The sequence below is a fragment of the Gavialis gangeticus genome, unplaced genomic scaffold (assembly GCF_001723915.1).
Source record: "Gavialis gangeticus isolate Ggan-Ray unplaced genomic scaffold, GavGan_comp1, whole genome shotgun sequence".
Lineage (NCBI taxonomy): Eukaryota > Metazoa > Chordata > Crocodylia > Gavialidae > Gavialis > Gavialis gangeticus.
The window spans coordinates 163,875,450-163,890,955 of record NW_017728992.1 but is presented as its reverse complement, the minus strand read 5'-3'; the positions used below and the strand labels follow the sequence as shown (position 1 = coordinate 163,890,955).

The following is a 15,506-nucleotide window of genomic DNA, read 5'->3' as shown; positions in this document are numbered from 1 at the left end:
GTTTTGGGTGCCACACTTCAAGAGGGACGTGGATAACCTGGAGAGGGTCCAGAAAAGGGCCACTCATATGGTTAAGGGCTTGCAGGCCAAGCCCTATGAGGAGAGACTAGGGCACCTGGATCTCTTCAGCCTCCACAAGAGAAGGTTGAGAGGCGACCTTGTGGCTGCCTATAAATTCATCATGGGGGCGCAGAAGGGAATTGGTGAAGCTCTGCTCACCAAGGTGTCACAGGAAATAATGGCCATAAGCTAGCAGAGAGCAGGTTTAGACTAGACATTAGGAGGAACTTCTTCACAGTTAAAGTGGCCAAAATCTGGAATGGGCTCCCAAGGGAGGTGGTGCTCTCCCCTACCCTGGGGGTCTTCAAGAGGAGGTTAGACAGGCTTCTGGCTGGGGTCATCTGAACCCAGCACTCTTTCCTGCCTATGCAGGGGGTCAGACTTTATGATCTACTGAGGTCCCTTCCGACCCTAACATCTATGAATCTATGAGAAACCCACAATTCTTAAAGCACTGGGGAAAGAAAACATCCACAGCTGCTGCAGAATGAGATAAATCACAAGTAAACAGAGTAAAATGCTCCACTGCCTACATGCTGCATCTAGATGTATAAAACCTTGGCAGAACTGCAGGTTTCTTTACCTTAAAACAGATTCAACAAAAACTCTTAATGCTTTCACATGAATCCATGCAATAAAGGCTTCACTGAAATTCACTTTCAGCCACCGAACTAGAGGCCCCTGCAGAGGGAAGGATTGAGAAAAAGGCAGTTATTCATCATAAGCCTTCAAAAAGAGATTCAGCTTTATTAAATTTAAGAAGATATTGTTCTATAATTTGCATTAGGTGTTTAAACAACTTGCCAGTGAACTGAAAAAAAGTCAAACAAGTTCCTCACGATCATCTGATCAGTTCCAATTTCAAGACAACAATGACTATTTGCACTGATATAAGTTTTCCAGAGCAACTTTTCAGCAGTGGTAAATCCAGATAACCTCACATTTTGTATGCAAAGCAGCTACATTCACCATGACTCCACATGACCAAGAATACAAAGCATCTAAAAAGAAATTCAGGCTTATTGCATTGTCAGTCTACAGAAAGTCACTTAACACTGAAAATTATAGCAGCAATCCTCAGTCACCCCTCATCTACTTCATTTTGCTCCCCTTGAATGAAGCAGCCCTAAACTAAACCAATTGCGCCTTTAAAGGTGATTCTCTTTGCATGGGAGATTCCTGGGTAGACGGAGATCAGCCAGAGTAGCTTCTGTTGTTTTCCTTCTAGCTGTTGGTGTAGCTGAGACGGTAACATAATTGTGGTACTTCAATAACCTCTAGCTACTAGGATGGTTCCCTTGGTTTGCTGGAAGTGGCCACCAGTTCAGACTGGCCCACCACAGAGGAGCTTCAAAAACACACACCAGGGGGGCACAGCACCCATCTTAACATCTCTTCCACCCTCCTGTCTCAAATACAGCTAAGGATCAGGCCCAGTAAGCAGCATAACTAGGCAAAGGAGAATGGAGCAGCAGCTTCAGATGCCAAATTAGAGGGGGCACCATCAGCATCCCATACACTTATCACCCCAACCCCGCCCCACTCTCTGGCACTTGTGACAAAAAAAAGTTACAGCAACTAACTTTACTTAACAGCCCTAATTCACTATACTTGTTGGATGAGTAGTGAAACAGCTATTAGAGTCCTTTTGGTCTGACACATCATTTTGCTTATTTTATTCAACTTCAACGCATTTAATAGTCTACAGGTAATTAAAGTAGATCCTTGCTTTCAACAACTGTTATTGACTATGTTGAATATCAAAAATTAGGCTACTGTTAACTCTGTGAACCCTCCTGTTTTACTTCTTTGTCTGAAGAGGAACCCAGTAGTGACCTATCTGGCTAAGTACAGCCATTTGGGGGCTATAGGGGGAGGTTAAATCTATTCAAAATGGCTGCCCAAAAGCAGTTAAATCAGGACGGGGTGCTAGCCAGGGAGCTGGGGTGTGGGGGCAATGTCCAGCAAGCTGGAGGGAATCAGGTGTCCACCAGGAAAGCATGACCTGTAGGCAGGGTGGGGTCCCCCACAGTGAACCTACAGCCCCATCTCTCCTGCCCTTCCCCCCACCAGGGGTTACCTGCTCAGCTCTGCCAGCAGTGGATGCTGATAGAAGTGGCTGCAGCCAGAGCAGCTTGTGGCATGGGGGTTAAGAGGGTTGGCTGGTCAGGGGCCAGGAGGACAAGAGGTGGACAAAAAAAAATAGACCAGTGCAGGGGGAGGGGGGAGTGAAAAGAGCAGCCCTGGGGCTAGGGCCAGTGGACAGAAGTTCCGTGCACTGGTTTGACTTAAATGGATTAAGTCTGATACTACATAGATCCAGGTTTATCTGAAACCAGGTTCTGCAATTTTTAGACTGGTTTGGGTGCATGGAATTTTTGTACACAGTTACAGGTTTAGACCGACTGCTGGTCACTGAGACCAGGTCTGTGAGAATAAGGTTAGCATTGGGTTAGCCAAGTTTAAATCAGGAGGCCATTTTGAACCCAATTTAACCTCCCCAAATGTCTGTACTTACCCTTGGTCCTTAAATGCTCAGTTCTAGCCATTCCAAAGGAAAATATTTAGTGTATGTAAACTTACAAACTGTTTTTTCTTGTCAGTAGACAGCCTGTTCATTTCTTCTTTGTCTGCTTTCATCTCTTCTTCATTATACTGGAAATCACGGACCATAAACCTACATTTGAAGAGTAAAAATTTCCAGCAGCTGTCTAGATGGCTTTTAAAATACAAAAGCAAGCTAGAGAAAAAAACCCAAATAAACTCTTACTTGCTTTCCCTTGCTTTGTGTTTAAATTCATCCATTGCCTTCTTGAACAAAGTGACATTGCAGAGGTAGCTATCTTGGTCCTCAAACAAAACACTGGATAAAGAGAGGGGTGGGGTGGGAAAGAAGTGTTACGCAGTCACAGGTTTGAACCATTATCTCTCTGAAGTACTGTAGTCAAAATTTTCATCTGTGGTTACTTAACTAACAAGATCAAGTTCACTGTCTATTAATAGGTGCAATAATGTTGTTCTGTAGCCAGAGCTTTTAGCATACCAATTTTAGAAGCACTTTCATTATCTTTTATCAATAAATTATCTGTTTGCAGTTCACATATTCAACAAATGCTTTCTTGAGTAAACCTAATATTCTGCAATTTAAAACTGTATGTGTTCTCGGATAGTAAACCAGTGTTAATTTAACTTTAATGTGCGAAACGAATGTGGCTTTTAGCATCCTCATTTATATTGCTGGTGAAAGGAAATAAGTTCTGAAGCACAGGAGTTGCAGAGAGATCAGTGGACTAGGAATAGTCTTATCTGTGCCAGCGAAGAGCACGTTAAAGCAGTGGTCTTCAAACTTCCGGAAGTCACGAAACCCTTCGACATCACTTCTTCTGCCATGGAATCTCTAGCTGTATCCTAAAAATTGAAGCAGTGGCAGCACACTGCCTCCTAGCCTGCTCCATCATTACCCACAATCTTTGTGGACCCCCTGATGGTACTGCAGAACCCCAGGGTTCAGTGGAACACAGTTTGAATACCACTGCTCTAAAAGGAGCTCAGTGAACATCCCAATACAATACGACTTTAGGAGTTAACCGTCTAGCAGCATAAGCATTAAAATGTCTCTAAGCAAGCACCAGTGATTTAGGCTTTTTGCACCTGCCATGTAATCTGTCAGGCAAGTGGCTGATTTATGCCACCCTTCCAACTCAAAGCTATGCTTCTAGAATGTGCAAGAATATATGCAGATGTTAGATTAAACAAGTCATAAAAAAAGCTACTTACTTGCTGGATCTTGGGACTATCATGTCTGTTAGTGTTTCATATTGCTTAACCCAGTCACTGTAATTTAACCTACACAAAACAAGTTAGAACTCAATTTTACTGCTGCTACATAATTCAAGGTAGAAATTGACTGGATCACACACACAGAATCAACAAAGAGCATTCACAACTCTGTCTTCCAACAGGAAGGTAGAAGAAATCAAAAGTACATATAGCATAAGGGTATGTAACACCCTCATCCTATTGTTGAGGTAAGAGATTGTGAACGAAATAGAACTAAATTGGTGAAATTAAGGGGAAATAGCTAATCTTCAAATACACGATTTGAGATTTTTCTTGAAAGACAAACATTATCTCTCTCTTTCAATTAAGAGCTATACAGTCAGGTTAATAATTTAAACACCTTTGAGTTATCCGATTGATTGAGGCTTGCTAAATCACAGTATAAGACTATACTTCTCTGTAAGAGTGGAGTAAGTGAAAAAAAATTAAAAATAAGCTTTTGAAGCAGGTTTACACAACTCATAAATGAAAAGGATGGGACTTGTGGAGTTGTTGCTCTTTTTAGAGAGCAGTGAGAGTCCATCCCTAAAAGCAACAAGAATCCATCCCTAAAAAGCAACAAAGCCAAAGTCCAAACAACTCAAATGAAGAAATTTAAATCCAGAACTCCTAAATCCCTTGTTACGGCTAATAGATTATACTGCCTTTACTGTGGTTTTTACACATTTCTCACTTCATAAGGAACACTATTTACTGCAGGAAAATTAGCCGCTATTCATTCATATTGTAAATCAGAAGGTCACCAGCTTCTTTTAAGCTCTACAAAAATTACCTTAGTAATAAAAAAGCAATATAACTAAATATCAGAAAGGCAGGGCTGTGGGTCACCTTAGACATTACAGAGCCATATGCATGACTGATGCTTCACACCTTATGGGAAGGAGTGGGGAGCAGAGTAGTTGAGGAAAACTTAAGTGAACAAATTGGATTAATATTAGATTTTGCCAACGGAATTACCCTTGGTACCTCAACAGGGAGTTCTTAAATTAAAACAGTATTTGTTTCCTTGCATTCCTGTACCTTATGATTCAGGTGGCCACCATTTGCAACATATTACAGGGGACCACCACCTGCAGCTATGTAACATGAAATGCCCAATTCAAGTTTTCTCTAGTAGAATTTAGGGCCACACAGTACCCTTTTTGGGAAGCTGAGTAACAGCTTCCAGTATCCCCAAGGAAGGTCATTTTTGTCTCTTATTGAGATTCAAAAGTTGGTACCAGCTCATCTACAAGTTAAACACTAAACACCTTTCCTCTCAGCAGATTTATACATTAAATAAAACAATAAAACAATATTTGGTTGCAGAAAAATGTCTTACTTGGGTACAACCACTAACAATGTGATCAAGTATTCTGAATCAAGTACAAAGTCCTCTTTCTTCACAATGTCAGCTAGACTTCTAGTTAGTAAGCTTCCTCTGTAAGGACACAAAAAGGCAGCCATTGTAAGTGCAGTTTAAATCTTAAACGCAGTCCTGATAAATTTTAGGGCTTGGTTAATGTGTTTCAGAAAAACCCCCTAAAGAACAAGTGGCAATTATGCAGAAAGCACTTATTCCTTTCTGTAACTATAGTTTTAACATGCATGTTGTTTATAAGACATCTTATCAGCATCTTTATTGTCACTATTAGCTGAAGATCCTGCTCAGTCTGTGTTGGGATGAAAGGTACAATTTTCAAAAGCACCTTGGTGAGTAGGGTTCAAAAATGATTTAGGGAAGAGAGGTTAAAAATGGAGGGGGGGCAGGGAGATAGACTGAAAGAGATGCCCACCCCATACTATAGACTCTTGCAAAAGACCTCTAGTGCTATTAAATATTCTGCACACAAGCAACTGTACATTGCAAGCTGAAGTCACTGTCTAATAATGTCTTACAATCGTACAACTTTGTATGGATTCAGGTACCATGGGGTCCTGCCTATTTTTACCACAGTAGTGTGTGGAAATTTCACAATTATTTTATCTCAGGCTAATGTAGCCTACATGACTACTTATGTGACTTAGACCTTCTCTACATATTACAGCTATTGCAAAATTAAACTGAGAACAGCGGCATATGGAAAGAACTTATCACACCATGAAGAGGTCTAACCTGCTATAAAGTCAGACCTTCAAAAGGCATGCTAACTTTATAGCTGGTTGCTATCTAGCTTTGATTTTCATGTGTAATACGGTCTCCCCTGTGGCTAGGAGCCCTATCAGCTGACTGGGCTCCCAGCTGCAGGGATGTACCATGCTCAGCCAGGGCTGGCAGTCCTGTAGCACAGGAGACACTCAGCCCCCACAGTGCCTGTTAGCTGCGGGACTCTGGTTCCTAACAGCTATGAGGTGTGACTGCAGTCTCCCAGACCAGGGGGTACATGGCTTGCCCCCATGGCTGGGAGACCACAGTCACTACAATCTCCCAACTATGAGAAGCAGTGTGCCCGCACAGCTGGGAGGCCCTTCAGCTGAAGGGGCTGCTAGCCACCAGACCTTGTTTCTCGCCAGCGCAGGGGGAACCTGGGACTTGCAACAAGATGTGATGGGATCCAATGTATGATCCCACAATCATGCCTCTTGCCATGCACATGTGCAACTGTGTGGGATTGTGCATTAGATTCATAGATGTTTTTACCTGCATGTGTAGAGGAGACCTTAGATGTGTCTGTGTACAACCATGTACCTACATGTGTAGGGAGGGTCCTATATTGTCTTCTAACTCTACAAAGCCATACAGCAATTATTATTTTAAACATTTTCTTGATTGCCAATGAGACTTTGGAGCCTAATTATCCAAGTAGCTTCTGCCTTTAGTCTTATATGCACATCTATGAACCACAGCTATAGGCCTACATTCCCAAGCACTCTGAAGGAAGGGTTGCATCAGCCTCAAGAGAAAGGGAAGAATGTCACCTTTGCTTAAAGTAAGTATCTCCTTGTTGGCATTAAGAGTTTTATCCCCACCTATCCAAATAGTTGTTTATGCCAGTGATTCCCAAATGGCATGCTGTGATATACCTGGGTGAGGAGGTAAATGCCCCCTCTGCCTGCACCAGCTACTCCAACAGCACCTGCACATACTCCCTTGGAAACTGCTGCTATTATTGCTGCCTTTCTCCACCACCCCTATGCTAGCCCCACACCCAAGCTCCCAGCTCTGTACACTGCTGCAAGCGAGTGGGCAAGTAGACATGCAAGTAGAGCCAAGCTTTGCAGCCTAGTTCATCCGCCTCTACTTCTCCACACTCCTGAGGCTGGCAAGAGAGGCCACGGAGATGGTCACCAATTTGTGAGACTCTGTAGGAGCAGCCTCAGCAGTAGGGCCTGCTCTTCCCCACAAGGTATAGAACTAGGGATCAGGAAGAGGTAGACAGTGGAAAGAGCAGAACACGCTTGGCCCCCACTACCCTTAAGTGGCACCAGCTAGATCACCAATTCTCAATTAAAAAAATTTTTTTTAACCTCAAGGACCTCCCTCAATATCTTTTTCTGAATTCATATCTAAAATCTCAGTGATTTTTAGCTGGGGTACTATGAAGTTCAGAAAAAGTATGAAGGAGCAACTTAAGGCTGAAAAGGTTGAGAACCACTGGTACGGAGACTAAACCTTAGCTAAAAGAAAGATGTACTTGGTGTCTCTCTTTTTTTTTTAATAATACATCTAAGCGCACTGGCAGAGGAATGGAATATATGTTTTGAAAGAAAAATATGAATTATACATATACACATACACCTTGCTGGGTGAAAGAGTGAAGTGTGCCACCATTTTTAAACCAGAAAAGGACAGGTATTAAAAGTTTGGGAAACATTGTTTTATGCCTTGCTTAACTCATTTGATTTGCTTGGGCTGGGGGAAGAAGGATACAACAACTTCTCAAACCTCAAGAACATATCATATTAATTACTTCATCACATAATAAAGCAGAAACTTCCTTGAAAAAAAGAAGTACTTCAGTTTTAAGAAAACAAATATTTTGATCACAGTATCATGCAACTAGTAGCATAACTAAATTAAGGTGGCTTACGCATTCTTTCTTTCCAAGTTCTGAAGGTTGCCTTTCAGATTATTGTACGCTGAAGCTCTTGCTTTCAGGTCATTGTCAATTTGGGTTACTCCCTTTAAAAAACAAGATTCAGAATCAAAAACACAAAAAAATTTCAATATGCCAGAAGTGTTAAAATCAGTGATGAGAAGTCTTGCTTCACCAAGCCATCCCTCTCATGCACATCTTCTAGGATTAAACTAGTCGAAACTGCTATTGATTATTTCCAGCTAGTGTCAGCTATAACCTGGAAGCAACAAGTTCTACCAAAGAAGCAATGACCAGGACCTGAACTAGTGATCATATTTCTATAGTCTTATAATCTATATTTTCACTGTTAAGTTGATTGATTTTAAAAAGGTTTTACTTATACAGGTACCTCAAAAGACTTGGTATATAGTAACACTCAGGCCTTGTAAAACAGCTTAGTCCCTCTCTCTCTACTGCTTCTATCTATAGTACCCAGGAACATAAGCAGTTCAAAGCAACTCATAGCTGAATTATTTGTTGCACAGATAGTGTTTTTATTTGCCCCAGTTTGCCATCAGTCGGTTTTGGTGAACCCAACAGAATACTAATTCTCAACCAGGGTGCTGGGGTACCTTGGGGTGTCATGAAATCTTTCGAAGGGTGGTGTGAGGATAAGAGCAGGCTCAGAGACCTCCCTACCTGGTCACTGTCCTGCCCCCCCTGCCCAGCCCCTTTGCAAAGAGGTTAGCACTGTAATAAATAAGTCAGCCTTGGAAACGGGGTACTGCTCAATTACAAAAGTTATGGAGGGGTGCCAAATCAGATAGGGTTGAAAACCACTGATATAGAAGTCAGCCTTTAAAAAACACCACTGCATAGATGTAAAGAACTAGCAGCACACAGCACACACAAAAATATCACCTGTGATTTTAATGCAATAGATTTCTCATAAGGTATGAAACCAAAACGAAAATCCCAGATGTCTTAGTACAAGATTAATAACTTACTTCTTACCCAAACAGCAATATATCAGCTGCTTGTGTAATACATTATATTATCCATGAAAGAGGCAAGAAGTCACATTTTTTTTTTTTTTTTTAGCCAAAAGGCAAGAAGTCAGAATTTTTAAAATGATAAATAAATATCTGCAATAAGTAATGACCTGAGACACAAGGCTTTAAAATATGAAAATGAAATACCATTTTAACAGACCTAATGCATCTATATTAGTATTCAGAGAAACAAACAAAAATGTGTGTACAGTAGGACCCTGTCTTGGAGAAAAATGTTTAAGCACTAGCAAGCAATGACTTTTGCTAAGGGGAACAGTCATTAGAAGTAAATCACAGAAAGGCCATGGACAAGCATTACATTTGTACTGGGAGAAAAGACTTTTTCCTGGCACAAAATGAGAGCATAGAGCTATTCAAGGGATTTCTTCTCTAGAAATATTCCTGACTGGCAGAAGAAGAGGTGTTCTCCTGCAGTGGGAACCATCCCAGAGCCCAGGACAGACAACTGTCGCTAGGGAGAATGGCCTCTCTCCTACCCCCCCCACACTCTGCCAGTTTGAACAGGAGGAAGGTGGGGGAGGCGGCAGCCACACTGCAGCATGGCTGGGGAAAGGGAGAACCAGGATTCCAGAAGCTGGACTGCAGAGGCAGTGATTTAAAGCTGGGGTATGGGATAGTGGGGTGGGGACAGCTTCCCCAAGCCTAGAGCCATACCTCCGCCAGCTTTTAAAAGTCACAGCTTATGCAGCCCAGTTCAACAGCCCAGCTGGCTGCGTAGGTAGCAATTTAAAACCAAGTGTGGAAGCTCTTGGCTCTGCTTTCCTGTGCCCCCCACTGTAAACTACTTATTGACAGTTTGTTCCCTTCCAAGCTGGGAAAGAGCAGGCTGTTAAATCAGTAAGCAACCCTAAGGACTCTGGTGATCTAAGCAGCAGCCTTTTAGTGTCCCCTGGCTGGAGAGCTCACCTATGAAGCTCTCCAGCCAGGAAAGTTGGATGCTTCAACCTCCAGCCTATTTTTCTAGCAGTAGAAATTCCACAGACATGCTCACCAATAGAAGTGAACACCTGTCCATGGGCAGAAATTTAGCAGACCTAGGAAAAATGCAAATGTGCTAGAGTTTTCTAATAAATATAAATCCTTTCCTTTACTCCACACACTCCTTGTGCTTTAACAATAATAAAAAACCCCACCCACAAAGAACAACAAAGAATATATGGCTAAGCATGCATCATTTAAGAAAAAAGTCTGAAAGAAAGGAAAACTCTAACAGATACCAAACCTGCCTTTTGTTAGTTAAGCCAGTTTAATGAAATGTTAGAATTCTAACACTTCATTACAACAAAGTAAACTCTGACCGATTTGCCACTCCAAGAGGAATGCAAATAATGGAAAATTATCCACTACTGATGATGTATCTACATGTGCAATTTACTGTGTAGATGACTAATTAGCTCTGCAGTAAAGTGTCACCATCTACACATGTGCCCATATTAGGGTGCAGTAAATTAACTAGCTTCGCTGTAGGATAATACAGTCCAGGACAAGTATTATCCTACAGTGGAGTAGTTACGTGAACTGAAATGCATGTGTAGACAGTGACTGAGACTGGCTAGGGCATGAGGGTGCTACAGTGCAAGGGATTCCTGCCAGCTAGCCCTGCACTGCAGCACCATCCTGCCCCAGCAGGCCACTCCACAGCATATTGAGCTGGGGTGTAGCAGCCCTGGGCTGTGAGGCTGACTCCCCAGGCTCTCTGCCAGCTGTGGCTGCTCCACCCCAGTTCAATGTGACACGGTCCCAGGTACATGTATAAATGCTGTGCCTGGGAGCAATAAACTATGGTATGAACTGCACCAGAGTTTATTACTACATACTAATTGCACATGTAGATGCATTAGGAGTTGATAACTGGGGACAGAATGATAGCAGAGAATCAGAACAGGAGCAATTTAAACAATAGTGATGAATTTTCCCCACAGGCAAGTTAACCAACATTTACTGTGTAATCATCTCTCTGTGGGTGCTTTGCATGTCCGAAGACTCCAAACAATACTGCATTTAGGGTTTTGTCAATTGCTAACTAGAATTTACAGAAGTGACTATCAATTTTGATTCTAGTTAAAAGTACTATAAAAATATTAACGAAATTGCAAACACTGGCCTTTCAAGCTACAGTTTTTAAATAAAAAAGGCATGCATAAATAAGTCTCAAGTTAAGTCCTAACACTGGTGTGAAAATCTTATTTTAATGGATAGGTAACTTCCAGATAACAAAACAGAGTCATGAGATAATGGTCATCCACTTTTACATAAAGGTAGAGGAAGACTCCCAATATTTCTGGAAGATACTGATCTTGTAATAGTTGTATTAATATGGCTCTATTTCCAAAGAGCACAGAAATAATGCTGTTAGTATAAGAGAATGCAAGTCGCATCTGACAACCTGCTTGGGACCTACTGCATCTTAAATGGATCAAACACTAGACTTTTAGGTTGCCATGGCTACAATTAGTTTGACAGACGTATCAACAGTGGCAATCTTATTTTATGCCGCGTGCTTATTTTATGCCAAATATAGAGTGTACAGATTGAAATGGCTGCTACCACCTTGCAGCTGGCATGTTAGTAAAGCTGTGACTCAGTGGGAACTAAGCTCAAAATCTCTTCAGTATTTACACCTGATTTGTACTGCAACTTCTGGAAGTCAGAAAGCGGCAGCCAGTAGTTCACTGACTTATCACTCCCCTGAGTTCCATGAGCCCAGTCGCATGTCCAGCACCCCACTTATTTATTCTACAAACTCTCCACAACAATTGGGCTTAGTCCTTCCAAGGCACCTGTATTGTTTTTTTGTGAAATATTAGAATCAAATTCAGCACTTGGATGCCATGGTGACAAAGATAAAATATCGAAGTACACGAGAGAATTTTCCTTCTTATTTGGCAAACCTTATAAATCATCTGACGTCTAACAAGAAAAGGACTAAAAGCTATGAACTCTCTTAATTTCTTGAATATCAAGTCAGTCACACCTGAGCAGCGAGACATGTTAACTAGGTTCAGGGTCTTATCCACCCTATACTGTTCTCTGGTGGACTACTTCATCAGTCTACATTTCTGACTCAATGGGGTTTTTCTGTTCCCTGTCTGTGGGCTAGCTCCAGCTTTTGCCTCAAGCCTGATACCCAACCCCATGAAGAAGAGCAGGGCTTGCACCAGTTGAACTAAATCTCTATTGTGGGGAAAGCTTTACAGCTGTACAAGATGCTTATATGCTTAACTACTAAATCCTCAATATTCTGTTAATGTTAAAAAAATAAAAGTTCTCAGAGGAACATAAACCTTGAAGCTTGAGGTTCTTAAATTAATCTAATGAGGGAGTAGTACGAGACCCTCTTATAGGAAAGATTATCTCCCTACCTCCCCATTTGCTTACTGGGGGGTTTCTGACACTTTCCTCAAAAATACATAGTGCTGGCACTGAAAGATGGGATAATGACTAAATGAACTGGGCGTCTAGCCCAGATCACAGAGGAGTTGCCATAAGAGACAAGCTGCAGGCAGAGCCAAGCAGGACAAGAGACAGCACCGGTTGTAGCAAAACGGTAAACTGTAAAACAACTTGTGTCAGATTATGCAGCTACAGAATCATGGAATCCATAACGGAGATAAACCTCGCTGATCAGCCTCAACATTAGTGGCTCAGGCTCTGTACAGGCACAAACAGTACTCAACCTACTATTCTCTCCTGAGATTCTCCCTATAGCACCCTGGAAACAAGACACTGGCTTTGGGGGTTTAAAGGAATGGTCAAGGTTCTGAAGCACTCTCATGCCAAGTAGGTGAGCTTCTGGCCAACTACAAGACTGCAATATTGGAAAATACACAGGGGACTATGTCAAACCTACACGAAACATGATCAACTCACAAACAAGTCAGTTAACTTTAGTGTTTTGATATTTTTGTTGCATTAAATGCTGTCTGCATGTGTGCAGCCGCAGTATGCACGCAGTCAAGAATCCAGCCTGGCAGCTTGAAGAGCAGTGTGCGACTGGTAAGACCGTGGGGCTTGGGGGTAGGAAAGGGGCACTGGGGGAGGGCAGATCGAGGTCCCCACTGCGAGGGAGGGAGTGGGGCAGGGGTAGGCACTGCCTAGTCAGGGTGGTGACTGTGAGCCTGATGCTGCCAGGAGTGGGACAGAGCTACAGGGAGAGGGACAGGAATGGGCCAGGGGAAGGCACTGCCCAGCCAGGACAGTGAAGGCAACCCCAGGGCTGCTGCGAGTGGGATGGAGCTGCAGGCAGCTCATGTGGGGGTATGTGCCCACCCCCCCCACCAGATTTGTGCATAGGGTGAGGGCAGGCTGCATCAGCCTCTTCCTGGTGCAGGGCTGGGACAGGCTCAGCTGTGTGGGGTGGGTGGCAGGAGCAGTGGCACTGGGAGTGGTGGCTACGGGGAATTTTGGAGTGGCCATAGCCCCCCAAGCAGGGGCAGCACCAGGGAAGGCTATGGCCTCCCCAAAATTCCCCATAGTCCCCCACCCCCATAGCCACCCCTCCCAGCACCGCTGCTGCCTGCCCCACACAGCTGAGTCCACCCTACCACACACCTGCCTGCTCTGAGCACAGCCATGGCCCAGCCCCCCTGCCAGGAAGAGGCTGGTGCAGCCCCTGGCCCCGAGCCTGCAGCAGCAGCCTGCCCTCACCCCATGCACAAATCCGGGGAGGGCCACATGCACCCCATGCCTCCCCCCAGGGTGTGTGCAGCAGCAGAGAGCCACTCCACTCTTCAACCCCCCACGCTCCCTGGATGAACTGCTCGCAGCTGTTTCACTCCTGGCAGCCCCAGAGTTGCATGCACTGGTCTGGCTGGGCAGTGTTGCCCCTGCCCTGCTCCCTCCCTCACCATTGGGGCCTTGATATGCCCCCCACAGACATACAGACAGGATGCTGCTCTGCAAGCTGCTGGGCTACATTCCTGTAAATTGGCTGGTTAAAAATTAGCTATCAGTATCCACCAAGAAAATCTTTAATCTGGGCACCCTATCCAAAATCATTCTTTGAAATACATGAAGTCTCCCCAAAGAAGTTTAGGTTACTTAGGTTATGAACATGCAAGAACTGATTTTAAACCAATTAGCTAATTTAAGAAATGGAAGTTATCACGTCATGAATTTACAGAACACTGAAGAATTTACATTCTTATTACACATTAAACTCCAATTATATTCCAGGTCAGAATATATATCATCTACTGGTGTAATATACATTTGGTAAGAAATTCAAACCAGTAGTTGGTATGATGTGACATGCCAGGAATGGCCCACAATTCTCTAACCCAGGGGTTTTCAACCTCTTTTCTTTGTGTACTCCTGGCAGTCAGACATGGAGCAGGGGAGGGGGGCGTGGGGGCAGCACAGGGAGGTGGGTGGCAGCAGTGACCACCATGTGCAAGCATGTGCAAATCCGGCTGACTGGGTGATGCTTGTGTGGCTGGCAGGAGGGCACTGCTCCCTTCACCCCACTCCGGCCCTGCTCCTGGGAGGCAGCAGCGCTCCATCCCTGCCCACCCGCACTCCCTAGGGCCTTCCAAAATACCCCTAGGGATATGTGTACCCCTGTTTAACAACCCTGTTCTAACCAGTCTGGCTGCAAACCAAAATCTTGAGGCAGCCAGGAATCACAGGACACAACTTGAGATGAACATATCCCAAAGCCAAGGAGCTGCATGCAACATGTCAAGTCAAATAATATATTTGTTGTTAAATGACTTCTTGTTTATTATTTTGTTCTCAGAACTGAAGAAAATCAGAAACAGAAAATGGACAGAAGAAAAGAAAGCTTTATTTAACCATTTCTATTCCTTCAGGAGCATCTTTATACTTTCTGAAAGCTATACATTGTTTGGCCAGCCACGTAATCAGGGGTGGATCCAGAAGGGGTGCAGTAGCATCCCTTTTCTGATCATACAGCAGGAGCAGCAACCAGGGACTTAGGACCCTGAAGAAGTAGTAAGAATTTCACCCTGCCTTCCCCTCCATGCTCAGAGGCATATCTCCTCCCCTCTCAGGTCCTCCCTTCCCTGCCTGCTCCTGTCCGGCCTCAGCTGGGCTCAGCCTGAGACAACAGCAGTAGCAGCAGTGGTGAAGGGCAAGTTCACCCTCCCTGCCTGATGCCTCAGGTGTTTTTAGCCAATTTTTAAAGGAGGCATATTGGCCAATACAAATCCAATTTACAATACACAGCCTGGCAGCTTGAAGAGCTGCTGTTGTGGAAGGGGAGGATGAAGGAAAGAGGTGTGAAGGGGTGAAGATCAAGGCCCCTGGGAGGGAGTGAGGCTGGAGCTGGGGCAAGGCCTGGGGCAGGCACTGTCCAGCCAGGGCAGGATGCAGGATGGAACTGCGCAGGGCAGGCTGCCACTGTGGGCTGAGGCTGGCTGCACTTGGGATTGGTGGCGGCAGCTCTGGAAGGAGGGTTACAGGAGGGGGGACTGCAGCTACCCCAAGATTTGCAGTAGCCCCCATGTAGTCCTATCCCAATGCTGCTGCTGCCCACCCCAAGCACAGCCCCAGCCCAGCCCCTCCCCACCACCCC

General features: G+C 44.0%; 1 protein-coding gene across 1 annotated transcript in view; it reads right to left on the bottom strand.

The window, feature by feature from the left end:
* Positions 1-15,506, bottom strand: part of ATP6V1C1 (ATPase H+ transporting V1 subunit C1) — a 50,799-nt gene that overhangs the window by 18,142 nt on the left and 17,151 nt on the right. The window contains exons 6-11 of the mRNA XM_019528046.1: positions 7,911-8,002; positions 5,222-5,320; positions 3,838-3,906; positions 2,831-2,923; positions 2,644-2,737; positions 644-741 (exon numbers count right to left, since the gene is read on the bottom strand). Of these exons, the coding sequence (XP_019383591.1) occupies positions 644-741; positions 2,644-2,737; positions 2,831-2,923; positions 3,838-3,906; positions 5,222-5,320; positions 7,911-8,002 (545 nt within the window). The remainder of the gene's footprint in view (positions 1-643; positions 742-2,643; positions 2,738-2,830; positions 2,924-3,837; positions 3,907-5,221; positions 5,321-7,910; positions 8,003-15,506) is intronic.